Raw genomic sequence first — 21,903 nt, 5'->3', positions numbered from 1 at the left:
TACTTAAAGGTTAACTGTGTATACTGTGTATGTGAACTAATGCTGTGTGATGTGTGGGTGGAGCTGTAATTTTTAAAATGCTTCTAACTTGATGAATGCTGGTATTTTACATCTTACCCAGGGACAAGAGCTGAAAAATGGCTTTTTTGCCAATACTGGCACATTTACAGAAATGTTCATTAATGTGTACTGTCCCTGCTAAATAAATGAACAAATAAATAAATAAAGTGCTGTACATAAAACATTAAAAGCATGACAGCAGGGAAGCAATAAAAAGTATAGGCATGAAAAAAAACAACAAAAAAAAAACAACAGATAAATAAATAAAACAGATAAAACAGAAAAAAACTTCAAGCTTAAAAGAAGATGCCACTTTTCTACAACCAGTATGATATCCCAGTTGTGAATGTACACCTCCTGCACCCCCACCCCGGTCCTCCGCATTGAGGTCTGTAGTGTTATTTACTGCACTGAACCCCCCCCCCCCACACACACACACACACAAAATTATTTCAGTATTATCATTGTATTAGTGGATTAGTTCATTTCTACAAATGTCCACTTAAGAAGGGCTTTTTGTTGCTCAGTGTTTCCAACAGTTTGTGCCCACTATGTTAAAAGGCATATATCTGTTTTGTATTGTCTCAACTCAACATATTACAGTTACTACAGATCATAGACAGTAGGCAGCAGTAGTAAAGGGCAAAGGTTCTCACCAATGAGGATGAAACAGACAGCGATGATATATGCCAACAGGTAACCTCTGAGCGGTTCATCATTGTTGCCGTATCCTTTACCAAAAATGCCAATGAAAGGGTAGAGTTTGTCCTTACATAGACACTAGCAGAAGAAGAAGAAACAGAAAAAGAGTAGTCTAAATATACAGTCACAGTGAAATCTGAAAAGACAATGTACAGGATGTTCAAAATATGTCCTGAACTTTTGTAACAGTAGAATGTCCCGTAGACTGTGTACAGTAGACACACTGCCTGGCCCCAAAAATGTTGCACATGCAATGTGTGACTGCACCACCTTTGGTTTGGATTACAGAAGACATTCACTGTGACATCTTTTTTTTTGCCACATAATGCTTCTATAGTGTCACAATAAGGTTTATGATATTTTTTCCATCCATAGTTGCATTCATTTTTTATTATTGATGGTGGAGAATGGGACCAATGCATCGTCTTCATCACATGTGGTGAATAAGGAGCTGAGCCGAAAGGCGAAGCTATTGATTTACTGGTCAATCTATGTTCCTACTCTCACCTATGGTCATGAGCTTTGGGCCATGACCGAAAGGACAAGATCTTGGATACGAGTGGTCAAAATGAGTTTCCTCTGTTGGGTGACTGGGCACACCCTTAGAGACAGGGTGAGGAGCTCAGTCACCAGGGAGGAGCTTGGAATAAAACCGCTGCTCCTCCACATCCAGAGGGGCCAGTTGAAGTGGCTTGGGTATCTGTTTCGGATGCCTCCTGGACGCCTCCCTGGAAAGGTGTTCCAGGCATGTTCCGCCGGGAGGAGACCTCGGGGAAGACTTAGGACATGCTGGAGAGACTATGTCTCTTGGCTGGCCTGGGAATGCCTCGGGGTCCCCCCAGAAGAGCTAGAGGAGGTGTCTGGGGAGAGGGGAGTCTGGGTATCCCTGCCTAGACTGTTGCCTCCATGACCCAGCCCCAAATAAGTGGTAGAAAATGGATGGATGGCTGTATGGATGGTGGTACAGTGAAATATCACTTCTATTACTACTATTTCTTTGGCCAAGCAGTGTATATTTGTGTGTGTGTGTGTGTGTGTGTGTAGGTGTGTGTGTGTGTGTGTTTACCTGGAAGACTTTAGGGGCTGACACGAGGCAGGCCAAAGCAGAGGACAGGGTTGCTCCAAAGATACCAGCAGTGATGAGGGGGGCAAAGGCTGACACCATGCTCATTGACTGGAGACACATACAGGCAACGAAAAGACTCAGTATGAGAACGACTGTGCATGTTTATTTCCATCAGTCAACTCCACTCCAAGTCTGAGCTAACGACTGCCTCATGAACAGTTAATACACCAATTTCTACATAAGGTGAGATGGTGATCCCAACTTTTTGCCACCATTTGCCGTTTTCCAATGCCAAGCCAAGGGAGTAACAGAGGTGAGACAGGCTGGACTTATACACAGCGGACCTGCATTCCAGAATCAAAGGGGCAGTGACACAGCGTAGCCTATTGTGTGACGTATAACTTGCACATCAGAAATACCCCAAGCATAGCGGTGTTGGCTCTCGAAACAACAATGGATGAACAGAGCGCAGTGATGTTTATTTTAGTGACAACAGCTTGTGGATCTCGATGTCTCCCCACTTCGACATCTCTCTGGTTGCATTGATAAGTTTGTTTACTGTACACGGCCCACTCTCACTGTTCAATCCCCCAGGGTGGGGGTCGCACATGCAACATGTCATCTAAACATCACACCTTGGTTGCGGAACGAGAGGTGTTCCTTTTACATAGTGTTCTGGAATCATGATTCCACATTTATCAGGGCTCTGTTACAACCTCCAGAGGCTTTACTACAGTAGCCGACAAGGGCCAAACATATTGCAATGGCCCAAAATGTCAAACTCAAACACAAGCCTAAATGAGGTACAAAAAGAGGAACGTGGTGCAAATGAAAAAATGCGCTGCAAGAAACAAAAACAAATGCATAATCATTAAATGCTCTGCAAATAAAGAAACAATGCAAACCAAGGAAACATCCGCAAATGAAAAATGCTGCAAAATCAGTCATTAAAATGGAAGTGCTCCAAACCTGTAGGGGGCAGCATTTATAGACAACAGACTAGTGTCAAATAGACTCAAATAAAAGTCACATTACCATGCTACGCTGTAACTTCCATTTGTTCCACTGTAGTTTGAAACACTGTCAGTCAGCTGTTCTCCGTCTCTCTCTCCATCCTGTATGTCTCTGCATTGAGATGTTTTACTGACAGCGCCCCCTACAGGTTTGGAGCACTTCTGTTGTAGTGACTGGTCAGCCAGCGTTTTTCGTTGGCAGATGTTTTCTTGCTTTGAATCGTTTTGTGCTTTGCATTGTTTCTTTATTTGCGGAGCATTTAATGATTATGCATGTGTTTTTGTGTCTTGCAGTGCATTTTTTCATTTGCACCACGTTCCTCTTTTTGTACCTCATGTAGACGTGATGGAGTTTGTGAATTTGCATTGTTTCTGTACTTGCAGTTGTTTTCTCTAATTGAGACACATTGGGCCGTTGCAATATGTTTGGCCCTTGTATGTTACAGAGCCGTGACAGAAGTGGGTCCAAATGATCCCACCATTTCATTTACACAGACGTCGTTCCGGAATAATGGTGAAATATTCCCATGACAGAAGTGCCTTGTAAAAGGGGCTATAGTGAGCTTGGATGACGTTTCTACAAAAACTCTCACACTCATTCCCAAGTTCACCAGGTTCTTCCATCAAAGTTCTACTTATTTTGAAGCAAACTTTTGACTTTGAAAAATCAAAAAAGGAAATGCAAACTATGTGTGCTTCCACAAATGAGTTTTTGGTCAAGTAAACTAGCATACCCCTCTGCATAAGAATAATGCAATAAGCAGAGTATTAGAAGTAGAGCATTCTGTTTTATGTCTTAAATAACTCATATTTTTTTCACAGATGAGACAGAAATAGTTTGGTTTTCTAATCAATCCACTGCCTGTTGATAGTGCTAGCCGTGTTTTTACATTTTAATGGAATATGTGACAAGACACTAGGAATTTGTCATCAGTCAAATTAATTTATGGAAATGCCAGTGCAGTGTCTCATCTGCTCCAGTGTAATGGTAGTGAGCACCACTTTGTAAGATTAGCTTTGAAACAGAAGTCAACAAAACAACAAAGACTCCAGCACAATCTGCATATGAGTTCATGGGCTCTGTAAACTAATCCCATATTCAATATTAAACAAATCAATGCAAATGAAAAGAATGAATTTGTTATTTGCAATTAACATTCTGGACTCGGGTTCACTTCCGTCACTACATTCTGGCTTATTTGGAGTTTTGGATGCAGTGACACACAGCCTCTCTCATGTGTTGTAGATTTTACCATGCTTGGGCACGGTTGGTGTTCATACCAGATGTGTACCATGTCCAAGTCCAGCTGAACCGGGCCTGAGCCAACTCCTTCAAGTGAGCCAGAGCTAACACATCTGAAGTTTTCTCATTCTGAGTCATGCTTTTCAGCACATTTTGGTTGTTCGGGCCATTTGTGCTTATCCACACGGAACTGTGAAGACTGTTTCTTAATGGATCTGGCCATGATGAATCAGGACAATAATTAGACACATCTACTTTGTGCTTGTAGAGTATCCTGAACAAATAAAGACCCAATGCTACTTTTGTGGCAGCTCCCAAATAATGTATATACATGAAACAAAATGAGTACTTTTTCTTTTTTTTCCTTCTGGTGCCATCACGAGTGGCAGCCCTTCCAGTAGCTCCGTGTGTGTCATGTGTTTTTTTAGTGTTTTTTAGTGTTTTTAGTGCTAATTTTAATTTGTGTTAATTGTGAATTACTGTTCACACTGTGCACATTGCACTTTATCCTTTGCGCAGATTCATTCATTGCACTGACCCTAAGCACAACAGTCTCCTTTGCACTGACTCCTTGTGGAAGGTTAAAGTGTTTTTTACGATTGTGTTTTTACTATTGTTTGGTTTTTTTTTTACGTTTGTGGATACTGCTGGAACCTGTAAATTTCCCAATGGGATGAATAAAGTATCTATCTATCTATCTATCTATCTATCTATCTATCTATCTATCTATCTATCTATCTATCTATCTATCTATCTATCTATCTATCTATCTATCTATCTATCTATCTATCTATCTATCTATCTATCTATCTATCTATCTATCTATCTATCTATCTTCCTTCTCAGGACCAGCAATGTACATCATAAAAATTCCTATAAAAATTAATCCTATATTAAAATAATAACAACAGTAACACCTGATAATAACAGTAAAATCTAATAAAAAATATTGCATAAATAATGGAGTACCTAATCCAGTAACCTTTTATTTAAGTGATTTATCACCATTTATTATAATATTATCCCATATATTTTTCACTTTTCATAGTAAATCTTATATTTAATTTCCTATATTTAATTTAGATGCTCATGAAAACTCAGAGTAAATTCATAGGTTATCAGATCGAAACAGAGAAAAATGAAGAAAAAGACACTTTTTCAGCAAAATCTATCATTAACTGAACATAAACCCAGTGTTTTCATCCCCTGTCTTTTATCAAACTCCATGGGTTTCACTGGTCAATCAATGTTGTAGAAGATGATGGTGTTTCCATGGTAACTACGGAGCCTCTGAATGTTCAAATGGGTCATATCTGATGACCATGAAAAGATGACAAGCTGTATTTTGCACCAGTTATTTACATATATTGATAGGATTAGTGGATCAACAGGTATTGAACATTTTAGATCAGTAGATGAATCTGGTCATCAGTGGATGTTCGGGTCTTTATGAGTTAAATTAATTTTAGGGTGTTGAATCAGAAAATCAGCTGCAAACCAAAGCTGCAAAATGTACAAACAGGGGTGTCCTCATACTTTTTGTCATGCAGTGTGTGTGTGTGTGTGTGTGTGTGAGTGTGTGCTCACGACCTGATAGTAGTTGCTGATGCCGAAGGTGCATGTGTTGTTGTTGATGCACTCGGTAAAGTCCCATCCGTACTGACATGCCAGACCGACACAGTCCTCCATGGATGAGGATGAAGACAAGGTGTCATTTAATATGCCTGATGCATCACGCACCACACAGGACCCTGAAAGAAAACAGACATCAAATAGAATGCATGGTCAAATATGGAAACATAAGCTTATACTGAAGTATTTTATCATCTACAAAACTGGGAGTTGAATGGCACTGCAGCAAATCAGTTACTGTAATGCAATACATATTCGTTATTTGTATGTTTTACCATACATTCTTTTCAGCTTTTGTATTGTTTCTATTCATTTGACACTGATTAGGTCATGTTATTTGCCTTTATCTACCTTTGCACTTGACATTTTTTAACATAATATGAACCCTACCTTATTACCCCGATCAAATACAGCATCATGTAATTATATGTGTACCTATTCAGCCCTTGTTGAAATAGTATGGTCTAATTAGATTAACAGAAAAAAATCCAAATTCAGACCTAAATATAGGGTTAGGTCATAAAATTACAAGAAAATTTTCACAAATTTATAACAAAAACTTACATATTCCCTAAAGACCATATAGTTTTTCTAAAGTGACACTAATTCATTGTCAAAATTTACTTTCAAGAACCTTAATATAATGTCATGTAATCCTATGTATGTGTATGTGAGGGCGAATGAATAATGGATCAATAATGTAAAAGCGCTTTGGGTGCCTTGAAAAGTGCTATAGACATCTAATCCATTATTATTATCATTATTATTATTATTATTATTATTATTGTTATTATTATTATTATTATTACTGCTAAATACTCTGTTGTCCATAAAGTTGGAATAAATGAAATGATTGTGACGATATATTCTTGATTGATAAAGTAACCAGGACTATTACACTGGGTCAGAGGGGATTACTGATGTGTATAAATAGGAATAAAAGGAGGAATGTGTCTGAAAACAAAACTAGTACAGTTTTTATGGGCAACAGTGTACAACAGTGTCAAATAATAAATACATTAATGACACCCCACCTGTATAAAACACAGCATAACATGGAAGAGTAAACAAAAAAACCCAAAAAACTGGTCATTAGTGCAAACGGATTCATAGATCAACCATTTAAATACATGTTTAGTAGAGTAATGGGTACCAATGGTAGCAGTGATGATGAGGTAGGATATGGTGGTCCAGAATATGGCCATCAGCGTTCCTCTGGGGATGGCCACTGTTGGATTCTGGGAAAACAAGAAAGATGATATCAGACATTGCAGAACGGTCACTGAGGAGGAAAGTAAAAGGTCTAATTTCCTCTTCAGGTTTTTGGCTGGATATCAAACAGGGAAAAGGATGAAGAAGGCAGGAAAAGCAAAGGAGAAAAAAAAAAAAATCAAAGGTAAATGAGTGCATAAACTGACGTACCTTGAGATCTCCAGAGATGTTAGCACCGGACAAGATGCCAGTAGCCGAGGGGAAGAAAATGGAGAACATGCCAAAGAAACTGCCCTCTTTTCCACGCCAGTTGGGCACAAAATTGGCAGTGAAGATGTCCGCTGTTAAAGTCGAAACAGGCAGATTACTGGATGACTGAAAGTTTGAGGGTCAGTTATTCAGAGCTAAAAAGAGATTATCTGGTCTTAGCATGTAAAATAGTTTATTTCTGGACTTACCAGACCATAAATATAATATAATATAATATAATATAATATAATATAATATAATATATAATGATAATAAAAATGCAGATTGAAGTGGATGCAGATAGAGAACAGAACCATGTAAATAAAATAAAATAAAATAAAATAAATAAAATAGAATAAAATAAAATGAAATGAAATAAAATAAAAAATAGAATAAAATAAAATAAAATGAAATAAAATTAAATTAATTAAATAACAGAATAAAATTAAATAAATAAAATAGAATTAAATTTAATTAAATTTAAAAAATGAAATAAAATAAATAAAATAGAATAAAATAAAATAAAATGAAATGAAATGAAATGAAATAAAATAAAAAAAAATAACTTGACTTGCTTTGTATCCAGTCTGAATTGAGGGATGAGCTGCAGATTTTTTTCACTTTGTCATCATTTATTTTTTCTCGGTCACTAAAGTAATATCCTTGACATAATTCTGTGAGCATGGGGTGAGTGAGAAGCTTTTCACCTTTGTAGCTGAAGAAACCCTTGGCTTGTTTCTGTGCTGAAGCAGGGATTATTGTTCCAACAATGTAACTGGCAAAGGACACCATGATGACCACGAAGAACAGAATCTGGGCCTGGATGGAGACACGACATATATGTAAACGTCGTAAACACTGAGTGTATGAATGTGTTAATGTGTTTATTTTACATTAAGGTGCCTTTGGATCTTTGGAAAGACACATTACTCTGAAGCACTGTTTTCATGTTACCTGGCAGTAGTTTTTTTCTTTCTTTTTTTGATACATGAATTACATACCAAATTTTTTATTTTTCTCTTTATATTTTCATTTTTTCACTTGTGTGTTTTTCTGCCTGTCTTTTTCTTTGCACTTGCTTGTATTTTTGCTGCTGACTGTGAAATTTCCCTTATCTTATCTTATCTTATCTTATCTTATCTTATCTTATCTTATCTTATCTTAGACATTTAGTCAGGACAGTAAGTTTGTATTATTACAACCTCTCCTTAATTTGTGTATCCAATTGGCTGTTTTTAAAGGAACACATTAAATGCTGTAATAATAAAATGATGTTAGAGCCAATCGGTGTATAACTCAGGTGGCTTTATGTTGTCCTTAAATCATATTTGACACTATGGCCCTTGTGGTTTTATTTTTGGATTTTATCATGGTTGTGTTGTTGATTCAAGACATACTACTCTTTAATGTTACAGTATATTGTTCTGGGACTTTAGATTTACAGTGTACTTGATGCAAAAATTCCACAAAAAATAAAGAGAAAACTCAAAAATGTTTGAAATTACATTGATTTGTCAAAAATAATGGCAGTATAAGATGAATCTTTTAAGCACTACTTCTATTTGCATTTATGCATCCAGGAAATTACAGTAATCTCAATCAATCAATCAATCAATCAATCAATCAATCAATCAATCAACTTTAACACAACAACTCTCAATCAGCCCTGAGCATTGTAAAGAGGAGTTGATAACATTATTCATTTTGTTGTTGTTGTTGTTTTTTGTTTTTTGTTTTTTTTTCCCTCTTTTTTTGTGTTTAATAGGTCTGTAGGTTTGTTGTATAATTTGTTTTTTTGTATTGTGTCTGTGTGGTCCCTTATGTCTAAGTACATGTTTATGTAAATGTATAATAAATGTAAATGTATAATTAAAAAAAAACAAAAACAACACAATTGAAGTCCAAGCATCTTCAGACAGACATAGCAATGCAATACAAGAGCAAAGTTAAAATGCAACCCCATAGAGCAAAAAAACAAACAAAAAAACTAACATTAAACATGGGACTATGGTGCTAGTTTTTTTGTTTTTTTCACTATGGAGTTATACTTCAATTTTGCTTTTGTCTTACATTGCTCATAATCTCATACCTGTGTATGCATAAACTAACCTTTGACTCCCATGCCATACCCGCCATTGAAATACCAAGAAGACATGTGACGGTGATGACGCCAATAATTCGGATGTCATTGGTTCGGTCCACCATAGAAGCTCCGTGCTCCTACAGGAAGAAAAAACATCAGATGCATTCAACAGGACAATATATTATTACAGCTGGTCAGCGTGCACATGATACTCACACGCATGAGGTCTGTGACAGTCTCAGCAAAGCCCACAGTGTGCATGGCCACAGCTACGGCGTTAGCAAACGCAAAGATGAGCCCGATGGACCCCCCGAGCTCTGGGCCGAGACTACGACTGATCAGGAAGTAGGTCCCACCTGAGAGGGGGCAGTGGGAGATGAGATGGGTTACAGGTCAGAGAGCATCTTTACATTCATACATTTGTGTACATATGTACAGGGTGTATCAAAAAAACTATGCATTTTGAAAAATTACCCCCAGTTCCACATTTGATAATTTTTGCAATTTTCTTTTGTGGATGTTGGTAGGTAGGGGATTGGTGGATATTAGTCCAAATTTACAGACCCAGGTTTTCATGCATGTGTGAGCAGGGGCAAATTGCACAAACTTGTTTAGGCCTGAAAATGTCATTCAGGACAGGCCAAGTTAAGGTTAGGGTTAGGGTTAACGGCAACACGAGGGTGGCGTTGTGAGACTTTTTTGCTCATGGACCTGTTCTCCAAAAATACCGTTTCAGGGCCACCGACAACGCCAGTGTCATGTGAACCAAAAGCTGAAATGATAGGAAACTTTTGTGGATTAACATAATTTCATTGTCATGTGTACGGGGTGTATACATCATATATCACCACAAAACAGTGGTAACAAGAGGCTAATGAGTTCATGGAACAGTATCCATGATTGGCTCTGTGGCAACAAAATGTTGTTACTGCTTATTGTCACATTTGATTGTTTCTGTGGCAATAGACAAACCAATATTTTGTGCCAAATTACTGTGGCAGTAGCCATTGCTTAAAAATTACCACTGATACCACTCGTACTGGGAATCAATCCATGCCCCCCCCCCCCCCCCCCCCACACACACACACACACACACACACACACACACACACACACACATACACACCAAAGTCCAACAAGTTAACCACAGAGGTATCCAGCTGTTTACTCACAACTCAATACTTATGGACCTGTTTGCTGATTCCATTTCTGAGGAAGGTCTTGATTCTTTTCAGAATGTGAAATTTACCCCCATGGGCGGTGCTTGGGCGCAATTTTTTGCACCCCCAGGCTCTCCTATCTCTTGTATTGGAGGAGTGATCCACATTTATAACAAGAGTCTTTTGACCTTTTTCACACTTGCTGGAAATATGTAATCATTGCCAAAAAAGCCTTCCTGCCAAGCATCAACACAGTGAGACAAAATGGATAAGAGAATGTACACAACCTGCATGACCGATGTGCCAAATATTACATTTGCCGATGTTGCAAGGCTCACTGACTTTTACTGAACTGCTGGCTAGAATGACAAGTCATTAACATGGTTACTTAACATAATTTGACATAATTTAAATATAATGTACAGTCAACCTTACTAAAGCGTCCTAGTCTGCTTTGAGTGAAGCATTATGACATCAATTTGTTCTGATAAGGGTTGTCCAAGTGGACGTCTTCTATGTAGCGACAGTAATGTTAGCCAAATGCTATCATCACTTAACCTTTTTTTTCGGGTAAAGTTTGGGTTTATGTATGGCTAACCTCACTGTCCACAGGAAAAGAATGAAAAGACAGACAGCTGTTTTTGGGCATTACAAGAGCAACCTGGAATGCTACAAAAAAACTCTTGCTGTTTGCTTATGCCACAGTTGCTCTGATAGGCGAGGAAGTAGAATTCAATTGTGTATTTCCACGCAAAAATATGGAAGTTGTGAAAAAGGTCTATGGAGTTCTCAGGGGGTGGGGGTGGGGGGCAAACAGGACTTGGCTACTCATTAAACAACCAAAAACATTTTTAAGATGATGCAGATTATACACATTACTCATGGAATGTACCATATATAGCTCATTTATTTAAATATTAATGTTTTTATAAAATTATTGTCTGGTAATTCCCATCATCTTCTTCTTCATGTGAAACTGGTGGGGTGGCTCCGTTGCGCCCTCTATTGACGAGCCGCCACTGATACATAGAACTAAATGAACTGACCTCCTTTGACCTTTCCATTTGTAGCAATGGCTGAAGTAGAGAGGCCTGTGATTCCAGTTATGCAGGAGGACAGCAGAATAATCACCCACGCCAAACCTGGCAAACAGACACCAGTCAGTCAGATACACATGCACATGTACGACAGTTTTTCCCATAAGCCTCTGTTTTAAATCAGGGGCTTATGTGAAATTACTGAAGGCTGTTTTGAACATGATTGGATTATAATTGCCACCTATTTTAATGCAAGTAAATACAGCTAATTCATATCCTCAGTATGTGCATGTATTAGATACCCAAGATACATCACAGTCTTTCCATCAGCAGTTACAGAATCAGCTACAAAGTACAAATGACTGACCTTATTGAGATTTATTGTCACAAGTATTAATGAAAGTGAATAATTTTGCTTGTTGGACGTACCTATACCAGCCTGAGCTGTGATCCACGGCAGCCTGAGGTACAAGATCACCCCCCAAATATTCAGCATGCAACGGATCTACAATCACACACATAGAAAGACTGGCTGAATTATATATAAAGGTAAGATGAAAAAAAAAATGGAAAGTAAACTAATAAAGAAGTCAAATTAAAACAAGCAATCCAGCTAAATCAAAGAGAATAAATTATCCAGTGTAATTTGACATCAAAAGTTCATACTGGGAAAATACTGTATGTTTTATGGCTTTAAAACACCAACCTCCTGCTATAAAAGCCAAAGGATGCTTTCATAATGCACCCACATGTTTTCAGTAGCTGTAACGCTTTGGAAATTTTCACCATAATCAGCCCATATTTTAACTTTAAATGGCCTGAGCTAAGCGGTTTGTGTTGTGTTTGTGGGCCATTTTATATGATGAAATTAAACGTTGGAAATGTCACTATGAATTAAAATGCTCAAACTAATTTGTAACTAAAGACAGAAGATGTAAAAATTTAAAATAACACTGTAAAAAATGCCCTGCTAGAAATAAACCTAATATTCCTAATTCTGGTCAAATTGGGTTATATTGAGAAAAAGAATTTGCCAATGGGGTAAGAAAAAAACTTCTTGGCAAGAATTCTTAAAACAACCAATAAAAAAATAGTCTGTCAGCTAAAAAAACCCCCAAAATGTGCCTTAAAACTAGACAAAAATGCTAGAATTAGCTTAGCATTAATTAGCTTAGTACAAGAATTAAAAATGGATGGATGAAAAAAAGAATATTTTCTTATGTAAAAATTTCTTGGCAAGCTTTTTCCCTATTTAAATGAAAAATAAGACAAATATTCAAAAAAAAAAAAAAAAAAAAAAAAAAAAGGCTTTTTTCACTGTCTTGGAAATTTTTTTTTTTTTTGCAGTGCGGTATGTCTTTGTCATTCAATTGTTCATTTACATATCAATGTGCTTTTTTGTGACATTTTGAAGTTAACTGAACCACCTGAATGTTTTATTAGACTGATTCAACCAGTAAGTTCTATAGTGTCAGGAGTGTCAATCATGTGGCCCATGGGCCAAAACTGGCCCGCCAAAGATTCCACTCCTGCCTATGGAATGAATTTGCAAGTGCAAAACTTACACTGAAAACATCAACAGTCAATGGTGTCAAAATCATTTTAGCCCAATTTAATTACAAGTGGGTCATACTAGTAAAATAATAACAGAATAACCTATAAACAATAACAACTCTGATCTCCAGACTACAAAAATTTAAACAATTTTCTTCCTGTTACTAAAAGTTTTCTGCTTTTTTTTTTTTTTATTTTTTTTTATTATTACTTTTATTTATTGGCTGTTCTTTGTATTTATTTTGGAAGCACCTGGAAGAGGGAGAGGGGTGGGATTGGGGGATAACAACCTGTGTAATTAATGCATTTTGGTTCATTGTAAAATATGCTTATAAATTGATAAATGAAGTTGAAAAAAAAATGTTTTCTGCCTTTATTGATCCACTGTCATCTGTAATGCACATGTACAAATGATAATTTGAGAGATAATGTTGTTAAAATTGCGCTTGTTTTTCTTAAGAAAGTTCAGGTTGTTCATGTTATTATTTATTTTTTGCAAAAAGAATGCTTGTAAATGTAGACATTTTAACATTTTCATTATTTAATTTTACTTTTTAGCACTAAAATAGAGAGAAAAATTTGGAATTGTCAGTATTTATAGGCTATTCTTCTACTATTATACTTGCTCACTGGCCCCCTAGAGGTCATACTGGGCTGAATGTGGCCCCTGAACTCAAATGAGTGTGACACCCCTGCTTTAATGGGTTCACCTCTACATACCATGACTCCCTGGATCCAACCGAAGCGAGTCGGTTCAGACGGAGGATCCTTGTGCTCTTCTTCATCTTCCTCTGAGGTGTCTCCTCCTCCTCGGTCCATCGATCCTCCTGTTGTCTCCTCATATAAAGGAGGTCTAGAATCATCCTGAAAGAAAGAAAGTAGAATTTGTAAGGGTGTTTGTTTTTGCTGTTTGTTTTTCTTGTAGTCCTGGTAATGTGTGCTGTTTGGGGCCATCAAAAACATAGTTTTTTCATTACTTAGTTTCGCTTCTTGAACCACATATCCTGAACCAGACATATAATAACAGAGGCATCGGCGTATGCACTAATATTTTGATGGTCAGTGAATACAGTGGTTCCAGTTACAACATTTTTCATTTCAACTTGTTGCCCATGGGCCAAAACCGGCCCGCCAAAGGGTCCAATCCAGCCCCTGGGATTAATTTGTGAAATGCAAAAATTCCAGTGAAGGTGAAAAATCATTTTCGTTCAGGTTCTACATTCAGCCCAATTCAATCTCAAATGGGTCAGACCAGTAAAATACTATCATAATAACCTATATATACATTTTTAATACATTTTTCTCTTTGTTTAATGTAAAAAAAAGTAAAATTAAATGAAAACGTTTACATTTCCAGACTCCTTTCACAAAAAATGTGAATAAGTGCAATTTTACCAATATTCTGCCTGCTCCAAAATGTTTTGTATATTTTTAGATCCACTGTGATCCGTAAGTTGTAATGCACATGAGTAAATGAGAAGCTGAGGCATAAGAATTGCCCTTATTTTTCTTAATAAATTTCAGTTTGATAGTAGTTCCTGTTCACATTTTTTAAAGGCCAATTTGTAGATGTTAACGTTTTCATACTATAATTTTTCCTTGTTCACTCTAAAATATCTAGAAAAGTTTGGAGTTGACATTATTTATATATTCTGTTATTATTTTACTGGTCTGGCCCATTTCATATCATGTTGAGCTGTACGTGGCCCCTGAACTGAAATGGGTTTGACACCCCTGAATTAAGGACAAGATTCAAGATCAAGATTCAAATTTATTTTGTCATTTCAGCATATAAAATACATAGAAACAAAACATTGTACTCAAGATTGTCAGCAGCATTTAGTAAATAATATATAAAATAATAAAATACTGATAAAAAACAATAACCCCCCCAAAAGTTTCCTATAAAAAACAAAAAAATATTATTTCTAAAGTGTTCAACAGTAAAGTGTAAGGAATTACAGAAAAGAAACGCCTGATTTTGAACATTTTGAAGAAGTAATTGTATTATATTCCTTTCGCTGTTTCTTTAGTTGTATATTTGAGATAATCTGGGATGCCTCACCTGTGGGTTGGCGTACAGTTGGTACAGAGACGGTCTGAAGCGCCTCCGTCTGCCCCAAACCTCAGTGTTGGCATAAAAGTCATAGTGCGGCGGTGCGTCCAGCGTCTCGTAGCCGGTTAGAGCTTCAGAGGAAACACTGCTCCCATCTCCATAGCCCTGATAGTAACCAGACGGACTAAACTCTGGAGAAGTTGACTTCCTGTTGGCCACTGACACAGGGACTGGGGGACTGTATGTGGCCTGGTGGACACCGTCACTGACCACTAACTCCATTTACATTTGAGTTTGGGTTTGCTGAGATAGCCAGCTGTTTGAAGATGCTGTTGTTCAGATGCTGATGTTTACCTGCATAAGACAGTCAACGTGAAGCCTCCATCCCATTGTGAGGTTTAGGATGACTGAAGGGAACTGTGTTTGAGGGGCTCATTTTATATTTGACCTTAAACAAGCAGGAAGAGCCTTGGGCCATGTAACAAAGCTGCTTCAGTGAACAGTTAAACAAGACCGTTACAGGAACCGTTGAGCCTGACACGGACAATTTCACACTGTAGGTCAATGCGAAACTCACATGTGTGGACATTATCAGAGAATGTAATATGATTAAGAATCATTCATTAAATGTTCTTCGGGCCCCAGTTAATCAGAAGTAATCTGATTGATCTAATCTTGAAAATGGGTTTGTTCAGAAACTTTTAAAATCAGATCACATCACTGTTGTGACCTTTTAATATCCACCCTGATGTTAGAAGCAAATTTAGGGTTAGAGCTTTTGGCTGAAGAAGTGTAAAGCCAAAATGCATATATTATATATAAGTATATGTGTATGTTTATGCATGTGTATATGCACTGTGTATGTGTATGCCAATGTGTATGTGTGTGTATGTGTGTGTGTGTGTGTGTGTGTGCGTGTGTGTATATATGGATGTGCATGTATGTGTGTAAGTATATATATATATATATATATATATATATATATATATATATATATATATATATATATATATATATATATATGCGTGTATATGTATTTATGTGTATGTATATGTGTAAGTGTATGTATATGTATATATATGGATGTGTATGTATGTGTGTAAGTATATGTATATGTGTATATGTGTGTATATGTATATATGTGTGTCTGTGTTTGTGTATGTATATGAGTGTGTGTGTGCATATATATGTGTGTATGTGTATGCATATGTGTGTATGTGTGTGTGCATATATATGTATATATATATATATGTGTGTATATATGTATGTATGTATGTATGTATGTATGTGTGTGTGTGTGTGTGTGTGTGTGTGTGTGTGTGTGTGTGTGTATATGAGTGTATGTGTGTGTATGCTTGTATATATGTATGTGTATGTATATGTGTATGCACATGTATATGGCTTTAGTTTTTGTATCTAAAACATCATGTAAAACACATAAGTTCATACATGACTCAACTACTCCACTGGTAAAAACCAAACCAAAGAAAACAATAAAACAGATACAGTAGATATTAAGCTACTGATCAGTGCCGCCAAGTTATAAAAAAAGAAAGAAACTCTTTAGGTCTGTAATGGAAATATTACTTATATCCATATATATTCATATATATTTCATATATCATATAGGCTTCTAACTCTATTTCAAATATATTCATGTCACTGTGTATTATAGAGCAGTTTGGACCTCTTTTGTGTTGTGTCCACAGTAGAAGGCCAAACCCACATTTCTCACAGGGGTCTTATCTTTAAGTTCCTGACACTAACCAAAACACTTTCCACACATCATAATTTTCTCATGGGAGACAGAAGACTACAGGGTGATTTGTATTTTTGGGTTCAGACCGTCTCAGTCTTCGTCTGAGGGGTATCTCTTTCTATGGAGCTCCAAATAAAGGGATTTCTTTGACACTGAACGTTTGATCTTATCCTTCATTATTATAGACGAATTAGTAGAGTAATATTTTTTCCGTAACAGGTCTCCAGAAAATAATTTTTGGAACATATTGAACAAAAACAACATGTTTAATTTGAACTGTTATATACTTTCACTGTGTGTTTAAATGACATAATCATTAGATCAGATTTGTATTTTGTACCATTCATGTCTAGTAGGAACAACCTTATCCTCATGTTCCCTGGTTTGTACAGAAAACACACTATGTCAAATATCTAAAATATGCTTTTTGTAGTCCATCCTCAGAACATTTCACCAATACACACCTAACATCCATCTGACTTTCTCAGCACTGAGGTCCTCATGAATTCTATTTCACATCTTTCCTTGACCTCATCTATATTTTCTGTTGAAGTCAAACAAAAGAATTTAGGAGAAGGAAAAAGGAGTTAATTTTTTTGGACAAATCTCCCACAAATTTATTTGGTCTTCACAAATTTTGACCAAACCACCCACATACTTACACACCGCTCTGTACTGCAATAAAAAAAAAAACGCATTGAGACTGAAAAAGTGAAGGTCGATATGGTTGAAATACTTGTTTGATTTTGAGAAACTGTTCAATGATTAAACTACCTCTGCAGCCCTTGAACTCAAGACTGAGCATAAGTTTGGGAAACTTGTTGTAATGATAAGAAATATAACACAGACCCCAGATCATTGAATCATTGTGTAACAGCCCCTTATGTCTCATTTATGAATCACAGACACTTGTTATTACTGTACGTTTTATGCAAAGTCATCTCTAGCCACCGATGCTGCATTTTTCATGTTAAACCAAAACATAATAATGACTCAAACATACTTTGCTTGAAGCAATACAAGCTGTTTAATTGCCTGAGACTTGAGTTTACATAGTCATTTACAACAATGTTTAACTAACACAGGATGTTAACAAGGGCATAACAGAGTCCACATGGAGAATCCAAGGTCACCATTCAACTTGTAATAAAGAATAATGTGAACAAAGCAGTGCTTCCTGCAACCGATAAAGAAACAGCGCTACTTTTGGGTCAGTTCCCAAATGAAACTTTCTCTATATCTAACCATTCTTAAGAGATTTAGCACCATTTATTTTAATATTATCCTCTATATTTTGCATTTTATCAGTATAAATCAGAATTTTTTTTTTTTTTTTTTTTTTTTACAGATTTTTTTTTACTTAACTGAAGTTTTTTTTTTTTTTGGCTTAATTCAAGATTTGTTTTTACTTAATTGAAGATTTTTTTTGGCTTAATTCAAGATTTTTTGCTAAAGTTGAGATTTATTTTTGGCTAAATTCAAGATTTTTTTTACTTAATTGAAGATGTTTTTTGGCTTAATTGAAGATTTTTTTTTACTTAATTGAAGATTTTTTTTTTTTTTTTTTGCTTAATTCAAGATTTTTTCCTTAATTCAAGCTATTTTTTTTTTTTTTTTGCTTAATTCAATTCAAGACTGTGGAATTTTTGCACTTGGCAAAAACATCCCAGGGGCTGAACTGGACCCTTTAGCGGGCCACATTTGGCCCCCGGGCCACATGTTTGACACCCCTGGTTTAGATCATTAGATGGTTTTGGTCGGTGATTTTATGGGTTAAATATATGTGCAGAAACAGAAAGAAACAAACACATGGTCACACTTAAATAATACAAGGGCAAATAAAGAGCACAAATTATGCAAGCAGTAAATAAATAATCCAGGTTGTGTTGTTTGATATCTACATGCGGCGTCAGGGCTTCATCACTTATTTATTGAAGGTTTTTTTCTACAGTCTTTGGTGTTTTCATGTCCATCCTTTTACACATGATGACAGAAAATCTACATTTTTATCTGTCATCAATCTTTTTTCACATGTATTTAGAATGAAAAATATGAGCAGCAACTATATTTAGTTAGAATTAAAGTTAATCAGAATTCTTAAAATGATGACGTTATTCAGTCTTTGTTTCTATTTCTCACACACATTTCGGTTCTATAATGTAAATACTGTCGAATGACTTTAATCTAATTTAGTATAGGCCTATTTTGTTCATTGTTCTGGCTTGAAGTCTAAGGACAGAAGTGAGTATTTAAAATGTTATTTTGTTAAGTTATTTGATGATGAGAATGGGGGTGGGATTAAATAAGTTTTTCTTCTTCCCACTCCTTTTCGATTGCAAATGAATGATTTTGGAATTTTTGAATTTGCATGTATTCTGTAAATTTCATTTCATTTTATTTCATTTCTTTTATTTCGTTCACGGTTGAGCATTTCATCATTAGACATTCAATCATCAAGTGAACAAACATATACACACCCATGCTTGAAAAGGAGCAGGATGAAGAAAATCTTATATTTCCTGCCCCCGTCTAAATAATAATAGCCTTAATGGTTAGCTATACACAACTAGCTATAAAGTCATACTGTATAAAGTCAGACAAACCAAACAAAATACATCCAAAGAGAATACAAAATGAATACAAAACCAAGTGCAAAACCATATGTCCAGAAAGTACAAAACATAGGTAGATATATACCTGACAAAATGATGCAAAACCATTATGATACCAGACCAAAGTAAGTGAATAAATATGTAACAAGATGCAAAAACAAACACGAAGCAAAATGTAAAAACTTATAACTGTTCATATAATCTCATTGTTCTTTCTTTATACCCTTTTTTGGTTGGAATATGTGTGTAAATGCTCGAAATAAACAAATAAAATGAAATGAAATCTAAAATGTCCTAAAACAACATGCTAAATGTATCTGCACCATAGTAGGTTGTACATTTATTATTTGAGTCACATAGTTTTTCCATCTTGTTTCACTGATTTTCACTCTAACCTGATGCTGTGGAAAATAAAAGGTCAAGGAAAAAAAGGCTTTTCACCCTTTTCCAAGACAAAACATCATGCTCTTTGTGTGTTTCCAACTACCTACAGGCGTACATCTCAAGTGTTTCTATATTCTATACATAGTGACTCCAGGGTTCAATCCATTTAAGTAGCAGTATTGTGTGAAAGTAGCATTTATTTACATTTGCAGTACCTACAGTCGCAGAAAAAATTATTAGACCATCAAAAGTCATTAAAAACAATGGTTATGCAATCAAGTACTAACTCCTGTGTGTATCATGTGACTAAAACAGGCAGAAAAGAAAACATGGAATGCCTAAAAGCACTGTTTTTGTCAGTACAATGCCGTAGATATTGATTCTAAACCTTAAATGATTTTGGTTATTATCAAGAAAACCATGGAAAATGGATAGATATCAGCTCTGAAATTAAACTAATATGAGCTATTTTTGTTGTTATCATTATATTTGTCCAAACAAATGTACCTTTAGTTGTACCAGGCATTAAAATGAACAAGAAATTGAAGAAAACAAGGGTGGTCTAATAATTTTTTCCACGACTATATATTAATGGAAGATAAGGATATAATCCAGTGTTTTTGAATATATAATAGTGACGTTTCGATACCATGGATTTCCTTTTCCGATCTGATACTGAGTAAAATTGTGGCTGGTATTAGTGATACCAATCTGATACCAATACTTAGTACAAATGCACTTAATATCTGGAAAATCCCCCTAAAAATAGTGCATTTGAAATCATAACTTCCTAAAGAATACAAGACATGAGAGTAATTATTGTTTAATTAATAAGAACTATTATAAAAATGAAGGCTTGCATATTAATTCGTATTACATGAATGTGTTAATAGTTTAGCTGTTTTCCACTGTGTTCCTGATGTACATTACCTCAAATAACCAAAGTATCAAAAGTATCGATATTTTGATTTTGAACTTAAGTAATTTTGCTTATTATCAAGAAAACCATGGAAAATGGATAGATATCAGTTCTGAAATTAAACTACTATGAGCTATTTTTGTTTTCAATATAATTGTCCAAACAAATGTACTTTTAGTTGTACCAGGCATTAAAATGAACACAAAATTGAAGAAAACAGGGGTGGTCTAATCATTTTCTCCGTGACTGTATATTAATTAAAGGTAAGGATATAAATCAGTGTTTTTGAATATATAATAGTGATGTTCGATATTACGGATTTCCTTTCTGATCCGATACTGAGTAAAATTCTGACTGGTATTGGCGATCTGACCGATCCGATGCCGGTACTTAGTACAAATACACTTAATGTCTGGAAAATCCCCCCAAAAACAGTGCATTTGAAATCATAGCTTCCTAAAGAATAAAAGCCGTAAGAGTAATTATTGTTTAGTTATTAAGAACTATTATGAAAATGAAGGCTTGCATATTAATTCACATTACATGTATTAATAGTTTAGCTACTTTCCACTGTGTTCCTGATATACATTACATCAAATAACCGAAGTATCAAAAGTATCAGTATATTGATTTTGAACTTGAGTGATTTTGGTTATTATCAAGAAAACTATAGAAAATGGCAAGATATCAGGTCTGAAATTAAACTCTTATGAGCTATTTTTGTTGTTATCATTATATTTGTCCAAACAAATGTACCTTTAGTTGTACCAGGCATTAAAATGAACAAGAAATTATTGAAAATGAAAGCTTGTATATTAATTCATGTTACATGAACATGTTATTAGTTTAGCTACTTTCCACTGTGTTCCTGATATACATTACCACAAATGACCAAAGTATCAAAAGTATGGATATTTTGATTTATGAATTGATTCTAGAGTGTAAAGATCTGGTATCAGAGATATCGATATTTCAGTATCGCTCCGCACCAAGGTTACGATAATTTTGGATTTTTCATTATAGTCTAGTTTTATTTAGTTTTAGGCTTTTTTTTTTCGCTAATTCAGGTAGTTTTAATTAGTTTTTAGAGCAGGTTTGCTAGTTTTTATTAGTTTTTGTTTTTTTCTAAATACTTAGTTCTAATTCAGTTTAGTGCAGTTTT

At 35.5% G+C, this 21,903-nt stretch overlaps 1 protein-coding gene across 1 annotated transcript in view; it reads right to left on the bottom strand.

Moving 5' to 3' along the window:
- slc12a3 (solute carrier family 12 member 3) overlaps positions 1 to 15,349 on the bottom strand; it is a 32,193-nt gene extending 16,844 nt beyond the window's left edge. Inside the window, exons 1-12 of the mRNA XM_030137262.1 lie at positions 15,077 to 15,349; positions 13,732 to 13,875; positions 11,887 to 11,962; positions 11,467 to 11,562; positions 9,477 to 9,616; positions 9,287 to 9,397; positions 7,885 to 7,996; positions 7,139 to 7,269; positions 6,870 to 6,954; positions 5,675 to 5,835; positions 1,829 to 1,936; positions 717 to 840 (exon numbers count right to left, since the gene is read on the bottom strand). Of these exons, the coding sequence (XP_029993122.1) occupies positions 717 to 840; positions 1,829 to 1,936; positions 5,675 to 5,835; positions 6,870 to 6,954; positions 7,139 to 7,269; positions 7,885 to 7,996; positions 9,287 to 9,397; positions 9,477 to 9,616; positions 11,467 to 11,562; positions 11,887 to 11,962; positions 13,732 to 13,875; positions 15,077 to 15,349 (1,561 nt within the window). The remainder of the gene's footprint in view (positions 1 to 716; positions 841 to 1,828; positions 1,937 to 5,674; positions 5,836 to 6,869; positions 6,955 to 7,138; positions 7,270 to 7,884; positions 7,997 to 9,286; positions 9,398 to 9,476; positions 9,617 to 11,466; positions 11,563 to 11,886; positions 11,963 to 13,731; positions 13,876 to 15,076) is intronic.
- Positions 15,350 to 21,903: the final 6,554 nt, after the last annotated feature.

Source organism: Sphaeramia orbicularis, chromosome 6 (assembly GCF_902148855.1).
Source record: "Sphaeramia orbicularis chromosome 6, fSphaOr1.1, whole genome shotgun sequence".
In the NCBI taxonomy this organism is placed as follows: domain Eukaryota; kingdom Metazoa; phylum Chordata; class Actinopteri; order Kurtiformes; family Apogonidae; genus Sphaeramia; species Sphaeramia orbicularis.
Note: the sequence above shows the minus strand (reverse complement) of the source record. Positions and strands in the feature narration are given on the sequence as shown.